The sequence below is a fragment of the Nicotiana tabacum genome, chromosome 8, assembly GCF_000715075.1.
Source record: "Nicotiana tabacum cultivar K326 chromosome 8, ASM71507v2, whole genome shotgun sequence".
Lineage (NCBI taxonomy): Eukaryota > Viridiplantae > Streptophyta > Magnoliopsida > Solanales > Solanaceae > Nicotiana > Nicotiana tabacum.
Window position 1 is genome coordinate 168,556,718 of NC_134087.1, and position 20,725 is coordinate 168,577,442.

A 20,725-nucleotide genomic window follows, 5' to 3' on the forward strand; every position below is an offset into this window, starting at 1 on the left:
TTTTACTATTGTTTTGTTATTTTACTTTTTCGTCAAGCACTTTAATAATTAGATTTCTACATATATATTACATATATATTTTTTATATAGCCATGATATGGTTTACAAGAAATTGCCTTAAAAAAAAAAGCCCGGAAATAAAAAAGCCCGTTAGGCCCGCTAAGCCCACGAGCCCGACCCGTTTAGCCCAGGACCATATGGTTCCACCCGTTGAGCCCACGAAGCCCGGGACCGCCAGAGCCCAGGCCCGTTAAGCCCAGCCCGTTTGGCCCATTTAGGCACGGGCCCGGCCCAAAATACAGCACTATCCGAAACCCTTGTGCGATCAAATATCAGTCCCATCGGAACAGAAAAGTCGGTCACCGTGTGTCTTTCTGGCTGACAACTCAAGAATAATTTGCATTATCTCCTGATCAGTAAGTGGTTGTGCGAAAACCAACACTACCATCTGGTTTGAAAAAGTCAGGCGACAAAACCCCAGTCAATCGCTCTGGAAAAAAGACCCTCACACGCCACTAGAACTAGGGTTCTAGCGAGCACGTCTGGCACGCGCCTGCACGTGGAGCACTGTCCAGCCAGAATTTTCAAAAATTTCTTTTGGACAGTTATTTCGTGGGGTGATTCCGAGTCTACCACTACAATTTCCTACATATTCCGAGAATTTTGGAATTTTCCGACGAGCTACAGTAACTTTTCCGGCACGTGTGAGCCATTCCGGCCACATTTTTGACAAAACTTCTTCATGACAACTTACTCGTCCAGTGATTCCGAGCCTATCTATATAAATTACATCAAATTTTGACAACTTTTATTTTTTCCCGGCTTGAACACTCGCCACTGCACTCTTTCCGGTGTGAATAGTGATTTTCTGGCATAAATAGTAATTTTCTGAAAAGTTTATGTTTTTTTGTGGTGTTTTAGAACCTATTTTGTAGTGTGGAATTCGGCTTAGTCTCACTCTCTTCAAATTTATCCGACAACTTTTCGGCTAACTTCTATTTATTAGAAACACTTTTTAAAAGCGTGGCCAAACACTAATTGCTGCTTAGAAGTGCTTTACAAATTAATTAGCCAAATACAAACTGCTTATCACCAAAAGTACTTTTGAAAAAAAGCACTTCTCAAAATAAACTGATTTTTCCAGCTTGGTCAAACAGGCTAGTAGTAGGAGTAAAATATGTACTATATGTAGGACCCATTGTATCATTGTTAATAAATAGATTTTTCTCCCGTGCATTCTCACAAAAGGAATTAAATGCTAGCTCCGGACAAATCCTACAAGGAGCTAACAAATCAAAAAAATGTAAACAGCAAAAAGGCTAGCTCCAAACCACATCTATGGTAGTATCAGGGAGCTAACAAAATCCAAAAATTTATCAAACACTGTTTACAGGGGAGTGAAAGTTCAAACTGAATAAACTAACTAGGCATCTAGCTTTCAGAATGTGGATTGGAGTTCAGATTCCATCAAAATATCTGTGATTCCTTTCATTCCATAAGCACCACAAATTACTGCTGGGACCATTCTCCAGATTCTTTTGATGGTTGTCAACTCCAAAAAAGCACCGGGTAACAAATGCTTCTCTGATTGAATTAGGCCAAAAATGGCTAAGAAGAAATTCCAAATAGCATTTGCAACTAGGCACTGCAAAAACAAGTGACTGACATTCTATGAGTTTTGGTGACATGTAGCATCTGTTGACTAGGACAATGCCTCTTCTACTGAGATTTTCCTGTGTTAAGCATGCTTCATTAAGAGTTGTCCATGTGAAACAAGCTACTTTTAGTGGTTTCCTAATTCTCCGAACATGTTTCTAAGGTCAGTCCTCTACCATGCCATGTCGTGAGCACAAGTGGTTGTAACTATCTTTGACAGTGTAAACATCCCTTCCTTAGATCTTCTCCATAGCATTTTCAGTTTGATGCTCACTAGTACTGCAGTCACCCAGAACTTCTAAGAGTGTGAAAAGATCATTGATTTCCCAATCCCGTAAGTTTCTTCTGAATAAAGGAGTCTAGTTGTTGCCCTCCCTATATTGACCCACATTAGCCTGCTGTCTGATATAACCCTGGATAAGAGCCCTTTTGAGTTGTGTTGCCAAGCCATCTGTCCTCCCAAAATCTGACATGTAGACCATTATGTAAAGCCCCGTGAAATTTCGCCAAGAATCTGAGGTCTTATGGTGCCGAGGTAGGCTCATGTGCTTGGGAGGTTAGCTCGTCGCGGTACGGACTTTAGCGGTTGAGCAATGCATTGAGGAGTTGGTGGAAAATCTTTGCAGAACATGGCGTTTTTGCGGTCCATTATGCGACCGTACAACTGTTCCACGGACCGCAGAATCGTCGCGGAGCTGAACAAGAGAAGCTCAATTTGGAAGGTCATTTTGCGGTCCATTATGCGACCGCATAACCGTTTCACGGGCCGCACATCTGTCGCAGAATCAACATGAGAAATTCCGGAGGGAGATTTCGCAGCGCATTATGCGACCGCATAACTTATCTGCGGATCGTAGACCTGCTGCAGACTTGAACAAACCAAACCAGTTTTGAAGGTCAATTTCGCAGTACCTTTCACGGACCACAGACTTGTTCTACGGTGCACTCTGCGATCGCATAGTCGGTTCGGAGGATCTATCTGGTGTATTTTATAACCCAATCTCATTTTGATTAAAAGCCATTGGGGTCTTTTTGAAGGCAAAAATCTGGCATTTTGGAGAGAAGTGACACATGGTAACTTTGAAGAAAACATTTTAGAACAATTCATTGCGATAGCTGCTGATATGATTCGAGACCCCAACCCCATGAGAAGTTGTGCATTTCCTGGTACACCAGTGATTTTGAACTCCATATTAGCACTTATGACTCTCTTCCAGAATCATTCCTTATTTTGCCCATATCTCAACAACCATTTCATTAGCATGCTTTTGTTGTGATGTTTTAGATTCCTGATTCCAAATCTCCTCTGTGACTTAGGTTGGGTTACTTTGGTCCACTTCACTAGTGAGTATTTGTGAGTTCAGTTGTTTCCTTCCCACAGGAACTTCCTCCTCAGCCTGTCTATCTGCTTCATATCTGCACTTGGCATAGGATATGATGACATTCAATAAGTGGGGATGTTGTCGAGAACATTGTTGATCAATGTGAGTCTGCCACCCATTGAGAGGTACTACATTTGCTAGGTTGCTAGCCTCTTCTCCATTTTTTCAACTACTCCATTCCAGACAGCCAACTGATTTTAATTTGGCCCCCAAGGGTAAACCTAGGTAAGTTGCAGGAATGTATCCTATTTTGCAACACAGGATATCTGCAAGCTCTTCCAAATTGGGAACCTCATTGACCAGATAAATTACATTCGAGTATATTGATGTGCAAACCAGAAATAGCTTCAAAGATCAAGAGAGTAAGGTTGAGGTTGGTTACTTGAGCTCTCTCTGCTCCACGGATAATAGTGTATCATCTGCATATAGTAGATGAGATATAGTTATTGCATTTACAGGATTTCTGCCTACTTGAAATCCTTGTATCCATTGCAGTTCTTTAGCCTTTTCCAACATCTGGGTAAGCCCCTCCACATATAGTTTAAAGAGAAAAAGGAAGGGGGGTCACCCTGTCTAAGACCCTTTTGGGTGAGAAAAAACCGACATGGCTTCTATTCACCAACACAGAATACTTGACAGTAGATATGAAGAAAAATATCCACCTATTCCCAACTAAGTTGCTCCGACATAGCAGTTTAGGTGTCGTACCCGTGTCGACACGACACTAGTATGGGTATGGGTATGGGATCCGTATCGGATGTTGTCAGACAATTTTTGGTACTTTGACTACGACGACGGAAAAATACAAGACGAGATACAATTTGATTTCCGAAATCAAAACCAAAACTAGAGTAAATTTGAAGAAAATAGCATACTTTATCTAGGAAATCAATCATTTACTTATCTACAATTTGAGGATAAAAAAGGAATCTACACTTTACAAGTTCTGTGTAAGTATTCTAAAAAATTTCTCATAATTTAGGAAGTTCTTTTTTTGAATTATTTTTAGTCGGATCCCCAAACTCGTATATGTACTAGGATCCATATCCCTGAATCTTAGAATTTACATCTCGAAAGATCTGACCTCTAGATCCGCACTCGTGTCTCACACCCGCACCAGTGTCCGAGCAACTTATATTCCCAAAGCCCATTTTCTTTAGGATGTTGATTAGGTATGTCCAATTTAGTTTGTCAAAAACATTTTCAATGTCTAATTTGCACAAAATTCCAGTTTCCCCACTCTTTATTCTCCGGTTTAAGGCCTCACTAGCAATCAGAGAGGCATTTGTAATTTGCCTATTTTTCATGAATGCACTGTGTTGACCAGAGACTAGCTTGCTAATGACTTTCTTCAACCTCTCAGCTAGGATTTTTGCAACCAGATTGTAAACGCTGCCTATTAGACTAAAAGGCCTGAAGTCTCTAATCTCAATTGCTCTTTTCCTTTTAGGAACGAGAGCAATGAATGATGCTGTGAGAAGGCACGGGAGAAAATATGATATATTGATATTGTATGTGATGCAATACAAGAGGTGCTATTTATAGCTACTCTATACAAAGGGGATACTACTCTTATTCCAATGTGGGACAATTACATAGCTATCTCTAACACTCCCCCTCAAGCCGGAGCATATAAATCATATGTACCGAGCTTGTTACATATATAATCAATGCGAGGACTAGTGAGGGACTTGGTGGAAATATCTGCAAGTTGATCATTCGATCTCACAAACTTCGTAGTAATATCTCCTGAGAGTATCTTTTCTCTGACGAAGTGACAATCAATCTCAATGTGTTTAGTTCTCTCATGAAACACCGGATTTGATGCAATATGAAGTGCAGCTTGATTATCGCACACAAGTTCCATCCGACTGATTTCACCAAATTTCAACTCCTTGAGCAATTGTTTGATCCAAACTAGTTCACATGTTGCCATAGCCATTGCTCGGTATTCTGCTTCTGCACTAGACCGAGCAACTATATTTTGTTTCTTACTTTTCCAGGACACCAAATTTCCTCCTACTAAAACACAATATCCAGACGTAGAACGTCTATCAGAAGGTGATCCTGCCCAATCAGCATCCGAGTACCCAACGATCTGCTCATGACCTCGATCCTCAAACAGTAATCCTTTACCTGGAGCCGATTTTATATACCGGATAATGCGGACAACTGCATCCCAATGACTATCACAAGGAGAATTCATAAACTGACTTACAACACTCACAGGATAAGAAATGTCGGGCCTAGTCACTGTGAGATAATTTAATTTACCAACCAGCCGCCTATAGCTTGCAGGATCGCTAAGCGGCTCCCCTTGTCCAGGAAGAAGTTTAGAATTCGGATCCATCGGCGTGTCAACAGGTCTGCAACCTGTCATCCCTGTTTCCTCAAGAATGTCTAACACATATTTCCTTTGAGAAATAACAATACCTGAGCTAGATTGAGCAACCTCAATACCTAGAAAGTACTTCAATCTGCCTAGATCCTTAGTTTGAAAGTGCTGGAAGAGATGCTGCTTCAGATTAGTAATACCATCCTGATCATTGCCCGTAATAACAATATCATCAACATAGACTACCAGATAAATACATAGACTTGAAGCAGAGTGGCAATAAAACACAGAGTGATCAGCTTCACTACGAGTCATGCCAAACTCCTGGATAACCGTGCTGAACTTACCAAACCAGGCTCGAGGAGACTGCTTTAGACCATAAAGTGACCGACGCAAGCGACATACAAGGCCACGAGACTCCCCTGAGCAATAAAACCAGGTGGTTGCTCCATATAAACCTCATCCTCAAGATCACCATGAAGAAAGGCATTCTTAATGTCCAACTGATGGAGGGGCCAATGACGAACTGCAGCCATGGATAGAAAAAGGCGAACTGATGCCACTTTAGCCACTGGAGAGAAGGTATCACTGTAATCTAGCCCAAATATTTGAGTGTATCCTTTGGCAACAAGACGTGCCTTAAGTCGATCAATCTGGCCATCGGGACCAACTTTGACTGCATAAACCCAACGACAACCAACGGTAGATTTACCTGAAGGAAGAGGAACAAGCTCCCATGTACCACTTGTATGTAAAGCAGACATCTCGTCACTCATAGTCTGTCGCCATCCTGGATGAGACAATGCTTCACCTGTAGACTTAGGGATGGAAACCGAGGACAATGAAGATATAAAAGCATAATGGGGAGATGACAGACGATGATAACTCAAACCAACATAATGAGGATTAGGGTTTAGTGTGGTCCGTATACCTTTTCGAAGTGCAATCGGTGTACTAGGAGCAGGATCCGCAGTAGGAGCCGTGTCAGGTGCAGGACGAGAACCAGATGGGCCTGATGTAGGGCGCGAACGACGATGATAAGTCAAGAGTGGTGTTCCTGTGGCTGGGGAACTAGGAGGGATAACACTGGACTCCTCAAAAGTTGGTATGGGTGAAACCTCTGTGGTTAAAGGTGGAGGAGGATTACTAAACTCCTCAAAAGTCGGTATAGGTAAGACCTCAGATATGTCATGGTGGTCAGCAGAAGTGACATCAGTTGTGAAGAAAGGTTTAGACTCGAAAAAATGTGACGTCAGCTGACATAAGGTACCTATGAAGATCAGGTGAATAACAACGATATCCCTTCTGAACACGAGAATAACCAAGGAAGACACACTTGAGAGCACGAGGAGCTAACTTATCTTTCCCCGGGGCTAAGTTATGAACAAAACATGTGCTCCCAAAAACCCGAGGTGGAAGAGGGTATAAGGCTGACTGGGGAAACAATATTGAATGTGGAATCTGACCCTTGATGGGAGATGAAGGCATCTTATTAATCAAATAACAAGCTGTGAGAACTGCATCGCCCCAAAAACGCAGCGGAACACGAGACTCAATTAGAAGTGTGCAAGCAGTCTCAATAAGGTGCCTATTCTTTCTTTCTGCAACCCCATTTTGCTGAGGGGTATAAGGACAAGATGTCTGATGAATAATTCCATGAGAAGACATAAACTGCTGAAACTGAGAAGATACATATTCTAAGGCATTATCACTGCGAAAAATGCGAATAGAGACACCAAATTGGTTTTTGATTTCAGCACAAAAACTCTGGAATATAGAGAATAACTCAGAACGATCTTTCATTAAGAAAAGCCAAGTACATCTTGAGTAATCATCAATAAAGCTAACAAAATAACGAAATCCCAAGGTTGAACTGACTCTACTAGGACCCCATATATCAGAATGAACCAAGGAGAAAACAGACTCTGCATGACTCTCAACACTACGCGTAAAGGAAGCTCGGGTATGTTTCCCAAGCTGACACGACTCACAATCTAATCTAGACAAACTGGATAAACTAGGCACCATCTTTTGAAGTTTGGATAAACTCGGATGTCCTAAACGTCTGTGGATTAGATCTGGAGGATCTGTAACTAGACATGTTGTGGAAGGACTGAGCGAGTTAAGGTAGTAAAGACCTTCTGATTCACGACCTGTACCAATTGTCCGTCCCGTACTGCGGTCCTGCATAATAAAAGAATCATCAATAAAATATATACCACAATTGAGGGCACGAGTCAAACGACTAACAGATGCAAGACTAAAAGGACAACCAGGAATATAAAGAACGGAATCTAGGGTGATAGAAGACAATGGGTTGGCTTGTCCAACTCCTTGTGCCTTAGTTTGACATCCATTGGCTAAAGTAACAGTAGGAAGAAACTGTGAATATACAATATTCGACAAAAGTGATTTATTACCAGAGATATGATCAGAAGCGCCTGAGTCCATGACCCATGGTCCAAGAGTACTAGACTAGGAAACACAAGCAAAAGAATTACCAGCAATAGGAGTGTCAGTCTGGGCAACTGAGGCTACTTGTGGAGATGTTTGCTTACTTGCTCGATACTGAAGGAGCTCATTATATTCTTCTTTAGATACAGAAAAGCCCTGGTTACTTGTAGTCTCACTCTGAGCAACGTAGGCATTTTTGGGTGGACGGCCATTTAAGGAATAACACATTTCGCGAGTGTGTCCAAGTTTGTGACAATAAGAACACTTGGGTCTAGATCTCCCAAAACGACCGCCTCCTTGTCTATTCTCCATAGCTTGAGATGCCCGAACATCCACTGTCTGGGATGCAAGAACAGAGGAATCAAGTATATGTGATGAAATCACTGGGTGACTTGGTGCTGCAGCAAGGCGAAGTAATCGAGAGAATAATTCATCAACTGTAGGGACAGTCGGACTCGCCAAAATCTGGTCTCGTACTGAATCAAGATCATGAGGAAGTCCAGCGAGTGTAAGAACTAGAAACATTTTCTGTCGCTGCTCTTGTTGTTTTGACACACTAGCAGAAACTGGCATCAATGTCTCAAATTCCTCCATGACTGCCTGTACCTGACCCAAGTAAGTAGACATATCTAATTCTTGCTTCTTTAAGTTTGTCATCCGTGATATCACATCATAGAAGCGAGATATATCATTAGTGTATAACGTACGAGCCTTTGCCCAAACCAAATAACATGTCTGGAATGGCCGAAACAAAGGCATCAACTTAGAATCAATAGAACGCCACAAGATGCTACATAATTGAGCATCAATTTTTTGCCCAAAGAGCTATCGCCTTTTCATCTCCTTCACTAGACTGTTTAATCAGATGATCTTGCACACTTTAACCTTTACACCACAACTCGACAGATGAAGCCCAAGCTAAGTAGTTTGAACCTCCCATTAAAGGTTCCGAGGTAATCATAACATTAGAGTTTCCAGAACTCATGCTTTTAGACCCAAAAACATCAATTCCCAAAGACATCTTGTAAATTATTACCAAATAAGAGAAATAATCAACTGTAATCCACTGAAAATAGAGTAAGGAACACTGAACCAGAATAGTAAACTACTGTAGCAGTTGGAAAGTTACTGTTGCAGCCGGAAAATATTCAAAGTGGTCGGAATGAAATAAAAACAGTAGGGGTAGGATCGGAATTACCAGAAGACCCAACTGTTCTGAAGGAACTTTTTCAAAAAATGGCCGGAAGTCAACTTTTTGAAATCCCTATTCACGCCGGAAAAATAAAAAAGTGGTCGGAATTTGGTGTAACCTGGATGGGTAGACTCGGAATTGCAAGGGAAACAATCTGTCCTGAAGAGTCGTCGCCAAAAAATGGCCGGAAGGTGGCCCACGCAACGTTGGAACTTCGCCGGAAAATTTTCTTTGGACAGCTACAGTACCGCCGGAGATTTTCACTGGGATTTGGTCGCCGGACAGTGACTACTCTTGTGGTAGTGTTGGATTTTGTGCACAACACTGACCGAGACAAAGCAGACGCAAAACAACTTTGAAAGTCGCCGGAAAAAAAGGGTTCCGGTGACTGATTTTACTTCCCGGAATCGCTGGAATTTATGCACAGAGATAAATCTCTCACGATAGCTCTGATACCATGTGAGAAGGCACGGGAGAAAATATGATATATTGATATTGTATGTGATGCAATACAAGAGGTGTTATTTATAGCTACTCTATACAAAGGGGGTACTACTCTTATTCCAATGTGGGACAATTACATAGCTATCTCTAACAGATGCATTGCTAGATCTCACCATTTGGCATTCAAAATGTCTAACTTGACATGCTTTTTGAAAAAAAAACATGGTATAACCAACTGGACCAGGTGCTTTGTCTGGGGCACAAGGGTTCAGGGCTGCAAGGACTTCTACTTCATCAAATGGTGATTCCACATCTTCACTTTCCTCTGCATTTAGTGTGGACAGCTCCTCAAAGACCGTTGAAGGTCTCCATGGTTCTGCTTCTTCGTACAATTCTAGGTAGTATCGCAAGATTTCATCCCTAATCTGCACTTTGTCTTCAATTATATCATCCCCCACTTTGAGTCTATCGATACAGTTGTTTTCTATGTGAGTTGGCCATTCTTTGAAAATATTTTGTGTTTTTGTCTCCCTCTTTCAACCATAAGCATCTGGATTTTTGTCACCAGGTATTTCTTCTGCTATAGCAATTTGTTGGAGTTCTCGCCTCAAGCTAAATGTTTCCAATTTTTCATCTGAGGTCAGGGCCCTGTAACAAGCTATCCGCTCTAGAAATTCCAGTTCTTCAAGAGTTTTATTCCTATTAATCTCCACCTTACCAAAGACTTCCCTGTTCCATCCCGTGATATCTTTCTTTAGGTTTCTTAGCTTCTAATTGAGGATGAAATCCGGAGAACTAGTAATTTTTTATGAATTCCACCACTCTTTGACCATATCTATAAAGCCATCTACTTGTAACCACATGTTCTCAAATTTGAAATATGAGGGTGTAGCTTCCCAATCTCCACTTTCCAGAATAATTGGTTTATGATCTGAAAATACCCTAGGAATAGCTATTTGTTTTATCTCCTTGAATTCATCACTCCACTATGAGGAAATCAAAAACCTATCAATTCTTGAGGCTTGGAGAAATTCCTCCCCTCTTGACCAGGCATATTGCGCTCCTTGGAGTGGAAGATCAACTCATTGCCCTTGACCTCTTTGTGCAGTTGAGTCTCTCATTTTCAAACCTGTTAACATTGAAATCTCCACCAATTACCCAGTGATCCGACCATAAACCCCTTACTGCGGCTAGCTCATGCCATAATTCAATTCTCTGGGTTGGAGTGAGGGCCATAGACCCCAGTGAATACCCACTAAAAATCTTCTGTTAAGCTTTCAAGGCTGCAGGAAATTGAGAATATTTCAGGTTGAGAATCAATACACTGCCAAACCCTTCTGTCCCACATGATTAGTCTTCCCCCTTTGGTTCTACAAGCCTTCAAATCCATCCACTCAGCCCACCTATTCCCCCATATTTGCTTGATCAAAGAATTGTCCCATTGCTCGATTTTAGTCTCCTGTAAGTATATGATATCCAACCCCCATTTATTAATAAGAGATTTCAAAGTACTTTTTATTATTAAGACCCTGTACATTCCAACTTAGTATCGTGACTTTCATCTGGAATGAGCTTTTTGCGACCTATCCCTTACCTTCTTCCCACTGCCCTCTTGGAGTCCCACACCAATTTCCTGAGTTCTATTTCCCCTTTGTTCTTTCCTTTTTCGGATTCTGACATTGCATTTGCTTGTTGTTTTAGTTGAAATTTCCTCTTCTCTTCCATTCTTAGGATAATGACCAGATTTCATTTTCAAAACCTGCTACATTCACCCCGAAAGCTTTATACGCTTTCAACCATCGTTATCTTTGTCCATCTTGAACTTTTGACCATAGTGGGTGTACCTACTAATTGCATGCGTAAATCTTGTCTATCATGCCATGGTAAGGGTAAAAAATTCATTGAGAGAGCAGGAGAAAAAGTCGATTTTGATTCACTAATCCTTGGAACATCCATGATCTGAAGAGGTTGCATTGAGGGATGAGGACTGTTAGCTTCATCATCGGCATCAACTGGGATTGGGTCTCTCCAATTGAGTCAGTGGCTCTATAATTTGAAGCATTAATTTCCACCAAGAGAGGGTCAAAACTTATATCTGCTTGCATCGAAGAGTCCCTTAGCAGACATGGGTCTAATTTGTGCCCAATTCTCCTCCATTCAGAAACTATGCTGGGCTTCTATCAAATTTTCTGATTTTTCTTCTTCTTTGGGCCTTTAGTGTATGCCCTGGCGATGGACGCACTGACACACCATATACAAGGGGAGGTACCATGGTGTATGTTATTCGCCGATGATATTGTTCCGATCGATGAGATGCAAGACGGTATTAACGAGAGGTTGGAGATTTGGAGACAGACCCTCGAGTCTAAAGGTTTCAAGGTGAGTAGGACTCATAGTTGTCAAAAGCGAAAAGCTCTAAAAAGCGCTCTAGGTCTATCTGGGCTTTAAGCGCAAAGCGCACTTAAAGTGTGGGCTATAGTTAAAAAAGGCGCAATGAAGGAAATAAATAAAAATTTATATGTATTTCAAGAACAAAGTAACAAATTCATTGATAATGTTTCCCTTAGCAGCTAATACACTTATTTCTGATTATACTTGTTTTTTAGTGCCACTTGATTCAAGAGAGAAAGCATGGGCAATGAGGTGCACGCCTTAGTGCCTTGCCTTACATTAAAGGTAACTAAAGCGAGGCGAAGCGGCCTCCTTGAGCTTTTTTGAGCTTCAGGGCTTAAGCGCGCCTTAAATGAGCCTTTGACAACACGAGTAGGACTAAGACAGAATACGTGAAGTGCAAGTTCAGCGGCGTTTCGGGAGAAGCAGACATGGACGTGAGACTTGAATCTCAAGTCATTTCCCAAGAAAGAGAGCTTCAAGTACCTAGGGCTGGTTATCCAGGAGGATGGGGAGATTGATGAGGATGTTACGCACCGTATAGGGGTAGGGTGGATGAAATGGAGGCTAGCGTCTGGTGTCATGTGTGACAGGAAGGTGCCCCTGAAACTTAAAGGTAAATTCTATAGAGCGGTGATTAGACCGGCCATGATGTATGGTGTTAAGTGTTTGGCCAGTCAAGAATTCTCATATCCAAAAGATGAAAGTTGCAGAAATGAAAATGTTGAGATGGATATGCGGGCACACTAGGTTGGATAAAATTAGGAATGAAGATATCCGGGGGAAGGTGGGCGTGGCTCCCATAGAAGACAAGATGCGGAAAGCTAGGCTTAGATGGTTCAGGCACGTGCGGAGGAGAAGCACGGATGCCCCAGTTAGGAGGTGTGAACGGTTGGCCTTGACGGGTGTAAGAAAAGGTAGAGGGCAGAGAGGTGATTAGGCAGGACCTGGTGCCACTTCAGATTTCTGAGGACATGGCCCTTGATAGGAAGTTGTGAGGGCAAGCATTAAGGTTGTAGGTTAGGAAGTAGGAGGCTAGCGTGTGTGTGTCTTAGGCTGCCAGTGGCTTCAATTGTGTCCATATTACTTCTTTAGGACTGCAGGTTAGGTCGTAGGAGACTCTTCCGATAGTGTAGTGTCTTAGGGTGCTAGCGGCTCTTGTTGTATCCATATTACTCTATTGTGTCTGACCATTGTTACTGCTTATTGTTATTGCTTTCCCTTTATTATGTTGCTGATGTTATCTCTCTTTCTTTCTTGCTTACTCTGATATTACTGCGCCACTGTCTCTTTTCATCTTCTTTAGCCGAGGATCTATTGGAAACAGCCTCCCTACTCCTGGGTAAGGCCTGCGTACACACTATCCTCCCCAAACCCCACTTGTGGGATTCCACTAGGTTGTTGTTGTTGTTGTTTTGGGCCTTTAGTGTAGTATCCAGTAGAAATGACAACAAATAGTCACTCTAAAGGGTTGCTATTTAGGAATTAGCCAGTGTGTCCTGAATTTTAATTTTCATGAACAAAATATCCTAAAATTAAAAAATTTAGCTTAAAATTTCAGGACAAAATAAGCACGGGCTAATCTTTAAATAGCATCCCAAAGAATGGCTATATATGCACTTGCCCCTAGTATTTATTGTTCAGGCCCAAATATAGTGGCCCTTTAAAAGTCTTTCCTTTAGCAATAACATTTGTGGATTGGGTCGACCCATGAGCAATTAAAGGGCTCCGGAGCTTTTGAAATAAAGTTATGCCTAGGGCTGCTTATCGGGCGGATATTTATGCTTACCGGTTCGGCTTATCGGTTGTCGACTTGCAAATGTACTAATCCGCTAGCCACCCTATAAGATATCGGGCGGATTGGTATCGGGTTAAGCGATTATCGCGCCATTTATCGATTAAATCAAATAGACAATAAAAATTACATAAGTGCAAGATAGTAAGCAATAGAGAGACGATCCAATCACAATCACACTCTAGTACACTAATGAAGCTCTCAATGTTAATGGTAGTTTCTTCTTCTTTAATTCTTTTACAATAAGCAAGTCAAAATACAAGTTGGGGGTCCTTAACCAGTAATAGAAGTTCAATTAACATAAATTCTGGATATAGTTTTGCTCCAGTTACCAAGTTAAATGATTTATTTGAGCAGAAAGGTATCAAGAACTATCTAGATCTGCGTAGTCCTACCCCAAAAAACAAGTTATGATGATGTTAAAGCTTAAGCTGCTAAGAAGTTGTTTTATAATGGGTAAAAATATTGATATAATAATTCTTTAACGGGTTAACGGTTTTTCTGATAAGGAAATTAAGTAATCCACCCCCAAACGATAAATTGTTAATTATAAAATTTCAATCCATTCACCAACCATTAGTCCGATACCAATAAGCCATTAAGCTACTTCTACGGTTCGGTTAACGGTTACAATTCGGTTTTGAACAACCCTAGTTATGCCCCCTCACGTATTCCGTTTTTGACTGACTAGTGGAAGCGACCTCACAAGTCTGTGCTTGACTCGATGACACTGTTACCACCAGCTTCCCTGTTGTACCAAACCCAGAGGATTGTCCAGTTGGTATTGGAGAGGACCGAATTCCTATCAACACCGGGATTTCGAAATTCCATCCATCAACTTCAAGATTCAAACTCATCGGAAGATCCTTTCGGAGTTTCTGATGCATAGTCGAGCCCAGAAGAAATGGGTTCTATTCTTCGTTTCCTCGTCTACTCTGACGAAGCCACCACATATATCGTCAAGACATTTGAAGGTATCTGATGTCCAAGCATTCGGAGGGATTCCAAACATTTTAATTCATGAAGTTTCCGACTTGCTCCATTGTGATGATGCATCCATGTCTGGCGACCACCAAGTTAGAGATAAGTGCTTCTATTCCAAAACCAATCCCCAACTATGATTCTCGCCGCTTCCTATTTGAAGGAAGCTCGAATAAGAGTCGATTATGGTCCATGGGGTGACTCTGAAACTTGCAGTTACTCTTCGTCTTGTAGCAAACCATTTTTTAATCGTTTTTGGGTTTAGACTTCGGTTGAATGGGTCGTTGAAGGTCCAAACTAGGCCTCTGGAAAGTGGGTGTGTGCCTTCTACTGCCTTGATGCATGATTCCTTAGAAACCTCTGGCCATCTCTCTATATTTGCCGCAGCAAAATAGGTAACAATGGAACTGGTAGGCCAAAACAGTTAGGTTTCCCTATATCTTCTCAGCAACATCTTCCCACCCCTTGTTGTAGCTTCCGGAATGATCACCGCCAATTTCGAGCCTCCTCGCCAAACCTCAATTCTTATGAATTTGCCGTATATATTGTAATTCCGATACACCCTTTAAAGATATTGTTGTTGTGTTCTTACCCATCTTCTATAAAGATCTCCAACTCCCTTTGATACTTGTTTTAAAGCATCACAGACCCATCTGAGATTGTGTTCGCCGATACTGATTTTGCTAGTGAAACGTTTTCCTCTAGCGGTGAGAGAGAGCCATCTTATTTGATCACCCCCAAAATTAATAAGCTCAAAAGATTTGTCACCTGAGATAAAGAAAATTTTATAACCCATAATAAGAAATCGCCTCGCCAGAAAGTTCAGAAATGATGGGGCACATTTCCCAAATCAGAGCTAGTTGAATGTCACTTCCTTCTCTAACTGAAACTCAAGAGAGCAGTATCATCTCATTTCCATTGTTACTGTTAGCGGAAACGTAAAAGAAAGAACACAAGATTTAACATGGTTCGGATCAAAATAATCCTACGTCCACCAGAGAACAATTGCCTTTTTAATATTAACAAAGGAAGGGGAGAGTTCCCAATTACACTTAAGAGAATTTCTCTCTTAACTCTCTACTCACTACAATGTGTTGTATTATTTTTGGGATGGTTTCTACAAATGAAGGAGTGCATCTATTTATAGAGGTAAAGACCTCCTCTTGATGTCATTGGTGACATCAAACTACCTCCTCTTGATGTCATGGGTGACATCAAAGGAGGAAGCTTCCTCCTAGCATCCACACCAACTCTTTCCACCAACTCTTCCAATTGGCATGTCATTGTTGACTAAACATAAACCAACACCTTCAATCTCCACCTTGGTTTGCGTTTCGAGCGTGGGTGTGAACAACTCTGGCCAAAACTTCTAAGCTTACTGGGCAACCCTGTTGTAAGAAACAAGAAGAATCAAACCATTGTTGAACATACCACCTCCACCTAACAACTGTTCTCTTCGGAGTTGCATCAGTTGATGCACACCCCCGCCAAGTCCTTGCAGTGTGCAAACTTAGCGAGTGGGACTATCTTGGTCAACATATCTGCAGCATTATCGTCTGTGATAACCTTCACGACCTTGATAGTTCCCTCTTCAACAACATCTCGAATAAAATGAAATCTGACATCAATGTGTTTAGTGCGCTCATGAAATCTCTGATTTTTCATTAGATGAATAGCACTCTGACTATCACATCTAAGAGTTGATTCCAGCTGAACCAAACTCAATTCCGCTACTAAACCTTTCAACCAGATAGCTTCCTTCACCGCCTCCGCTGCTGCCATGTATTCTGCTTCTGTCGTAGACAAAGCGGCAATCGACTGCAGAGTCGACTTCCAACTAACGGCACTGCCAACGAGGGTAAAGATGTATCCAGTTGTAGACTTTCTTCTGTCAAAATCTCCTGCATAGTCAAAATCTACATAACCGAGAATTGAAATACCTCCACCACTTTTTCGAAAGGTCAGACCAACACCAGAAGCTCCTTTGAGATATCTCAATATCCACTTGACAGCTTCCCAATGCCTCTTTCCTGGGCTGGACATGTATCTACTTACCACACTTACAGATTGAGCAATATCTGGACGTGTGCATACCATAGCATACATAATGCTACCAACTGCACTGGCATAAGGAATCTTTGACATATGCTCCACCTCATCCTCGGACTGAGGCATTTGTAACTCTGAAAGTTTAAAATGAGGAGCTAATGGTGTACTTACAGGCTTGCACGTATGCATATTGAATCTCTTGAGAACCCTTTCAATATATCTCTTCTGAGAAAGATGTACAACACCGTCTTCTCTTGAAATCTCCATACCAAGGATTTTCTTTGCAGCTCCTAAATCCTTCATGTCAAATTCCTTACTCAACAGTTTCTTCAAAGCATTTATCTCTGTAATATTGTTAGCAGCAATAAGCATATCATCAACATACAACAGTAAATAAATCATTGAGTTACCAGACATCTTCTTGTGATACACACAGCTATCAAATGCACTCCTTGAGAATTCATGTGTAGTCATGAATGCATCAAACCTCTTGTACCACTGTCTAGGGGATTGCTTCAAACCATACAAAGACTTCTTTAGTTGGCATACGTGATCTTCTTTTCCCTCAGCTAGGAAACCTTCAGGCTGATCCATATAGATTGTCTCTTCTAGATCACCGTGTAAGAAAGCAGTTTTGACATCAAGTTGTTGAAGCTCCAAGTCAAATTGGGCAACCAATGCTAGTAGCACGCGAATTGAGCTATGCTTCACGACTGGAGAGAAAATCTCATTGTAGTCAATTCCCTCCTTCTGACTGAATCCTTTTGCAACCAATCTCGCCTTGAACCTAGCATCTTCCACTTCAGGAATTCCCTCTTTCTTTCGGTAGACCCACTTGCATCCAACTGTCCTCTTCCCCTTTTGTCTTTTCACTAAGACCCATGTCTGATTCTTGTGAAGAGACTTCATCTCTTCAGTCATGGCTAACCGTCATTGTACAGCATCCTTGCAAGAAGTTGATTCAATATACGAGGAGGGCTCCAGATCCTTAATCTCTTCTTGTGCAGCTACGAACGCATATGCAATCAAGTTTGCTTGATCTATAAGGCGTTCCGGTTCTCGTGTTTTCGTGTTTGCCTCTTCTCCCTCCCCTTTGCAATTGTGTATGGTTCATTGACAGCAAGTTCTTCAAGGTCTACATCTTCTGACTCATCTTTAACCTGAGTCTCTTGATCCTTTTCCTTGGCAAGCTCTACCGGAAGCTCCACCTGCTCGTCGTTCTTGTTTCCTGAAAACTCTACGGAAACTTTACGGGGATCAAGTATAGAGGATTCATCAAAGGTGACATCTCTACTAACTATAAATTTGAGTAAAGACAAACACCAAAGTTTGTACCCTTTTACTCCATCCACATACCCTACGAATATGGCCTTCTTAGCCCTTGGTTCAAGCTTTCCTTCATTAACGTGATAATAAGCTGGACACCCAAATACTCGTAAGTATGAATAGTTAGAGGGTTCACCTGACCATACCTCATTCGGAGTCTTAAAGTCAATTGTCGATGCTGGAGATCGATTGACAATATGAGCAGCAGTGTGAACTGCTTCAGCCCAAAATACTTTGGACATTTTGGCTTGTAGGAGCATACAACGAGCTTTTTCAAGAAGAGTTCTGTTCATTCTCTCGGCAACTCCATTCTGCTGTGGGGTATGCCTGACAGTCCTATGTCTTGAGATCCCATGAACCTTGCAGAATTCATTAAACTCTTCATTGCAAAACTCCAAGCCATTGTCTGTGCGAAGATACTTGATTTTCCGCTCCATTTGATTTTCAACCAAAATCTTCCACTCTTTAAATGCTTCAAAAGCATCACTTTTTGCCTTCAAAAAATGCACCCAAACCTTTCGTGAGAAATCATCAATAAAAGTGAGAAGATATCTCTTTTTGCCCTTCGATGGAAGTTTAGAGGGACCCCATAAATCTGAATGGATGTAGTCTAGCACTCCTCTTGTCTTGTGTTTGCCAGTGCTGAAGCTGACCTTCTTTTGCTTCCCTAGAACGCAGTGCTCACAGAAGTCAAGTGTGCTGATCTTCTCACCTTCCAAAAGGTTACGATTGCTCAACATCTCCAGTCCACGTGCGCTCATATGACCCAGTCTCATGTGCCATAGTCTTGCCTTGTCATCATTAGATAACTGCACTGTAGATGCATTTGCAAAGCCAACAATGGTGCTTCCGGCCAATGTGTAAAGGCCGTTCTCCAGCTTGCCTTTCAGCATGACCAAAGAACCTTTAGTCACCTTTGTAGTTCCTGCTTCGCTCAGGTACCTGTAGCCTTGTTCATCCAGAGTACTCAGGGAGATCAAATTCTTCTTCAGATCAGGAACATGACGGACTTGTGTAATAGTCCTCACGACTCCATCATGGCAGCGAACCCGAACTGAGCCAATGCCAACTATTGCACAAGTTGCATTATTGCCCATTACTACGGTTCCTCCACTTTTCTCATAGCTGCTAAACCAGTCTTTTCGGAACGTCATATGCAGAGTGCAAGCAGAGTCTAACACCCATTTGTTTCCATAACTACTATTATTATTACACGATGTTGTTAGTACATAATCATTATCAAAATCATGTACCTGTTCAACTGTGGATGCACTCGCCTTTTCCTTGGACTTTGACATTGGGCAGTCTCGTTCAAAGTGCCCCTTCTTGCCACAACCCCAACACTCTGTATTCTTCTTGTTCACACGAGACTTTGATCTGTGCTTTGATTTGCTCTTTCCCTGTTGGCTAGTCCGGCCTCTCACAAAGAGCCCACTTGCCTGGTCATCTCTATCTCCTTCAATGTGCCTCCGCACATCACTAGAGTTAAGTGCATGTCGCACTTGCTCAAGCTTGATAGGCTCCTTGCTATACATCATTGAATCCTCAATATCACGATATCCTGAAGTCAATGAAAATAGCAAAGCACATGCAAGCGTCTCCTCCTCCTTTTTAATTCCTGCAATCTGTAAGTCCATGACAAGTTTATTGAACGCATCTAAATGATCTTGTAACGAAGTACCTGACCCCATCTTAAATGTGTGAAGACGCCGTTGTAACAACATCCTTGTTGTCACTGATTGGTCTTGGTATAGCCCTTCTAGCTTTTCCCATAACTGTTTGGCCGTCTCTTCGGTACCCGTACTCACTTCACAAAGCACGTTAGGTGCAAGGGATAGTTGGATTGCACTCAATGCATCCCCTTCAATCTTCTCCTTGTCGGGAGTTGATATATCCTTAGGATACTTTCCGTCAATAGCATGGATTGAACCTTCCCTCCGCAGTAACGCCATCATCTGGATCTTCCAGATATTGAAGTTGTTGAGTCCACTGAATCTATCAATTTCAAACTTCATCGAACTCATCTTTGCTTGTTCTTCCTCCTTGGATCGTTAAAGAATTTTGTTGCTCTGATACCAATTGTTAGCGGAAACGTAAAAGAAAGAACACAAGATTTAACGTGGTTCGGATCAAAATAATCCTACGTCCACCAGAGAACAGTTGCCTTTTTAATATTAACAAAGGAATGGGAGAGTTCCCAATTACACTTAAGAGAATTTCTCTCTTAACTCTCTACTCACTACAATGTGTTGTATTATTTTTGGGATGGTTTCTACAAATGAAGGAGTGCATCTATTTATAGAGGTAAAGACCTCCTCTTGATGTCATTGGTGACATCAAACTACCTCCTCTTGATGTCATGGGTGACATCAAAGGAGGAAGCTTCCTCCTAGCATCCACACCAACTCTTTCCACCAACTCTTCCAATTGGCATGCCATTGTTGACTAAACATAAACCAACACCTTCAATCTCCACCTTGGTTTGCGTTTCGAGCGTGCGTGTGAACAACTCTGGCCAAAACTTCTAAGCTTACTGGGCAACCCCGTTGTAAGAAACAAGAAGAATCAAACCATTGTTGAACATACCACCTCCACCTAACAACTGTTCTCTTCGGAGTTGCATCAGTTAATGCACACCCCCGCCAAGTCCTTGCAGTGTGCAAACTTCAGCCTGTGGATTTTTGCTTTATGCTTTTGAAATATCTGTCATTCCTTTCATT

At 41.7% G+C, this 20,725-nt stretch overlaps 1 protein-coding gene across 3 annotated transcripts in view; it reads right to left on the reverse strand.

Moving 5' to 3' along the window:
* LOC107800599 (phytyl ester synthase 1, chloroplastic) overlaps window positions 1-20,725 on the reverse strand; it is a 50,916-nt gene that overhangs the window by 20,615 nt on the left and 9,576 nt on the right. Inside the window, exon 9 of one of the 3 annotated variants that reach the window (XM_075219872.1) lies at window positions 6,603-7,557. The exons of the other annotated variants lie outside the window; for them this stretch is intronic. Coding sequence (XP_075075973.1) covers window positions 6,604-7,557 — 954 coding nt within the window. The 3' untranslated portion in view covers window position 6,603. Of the gene's footprint in view, window positions 1-6,602; window positions 7,558-20,725 lie in introns of those variants that run through there. 3 annotated transcript variants of the gene reach the window in all.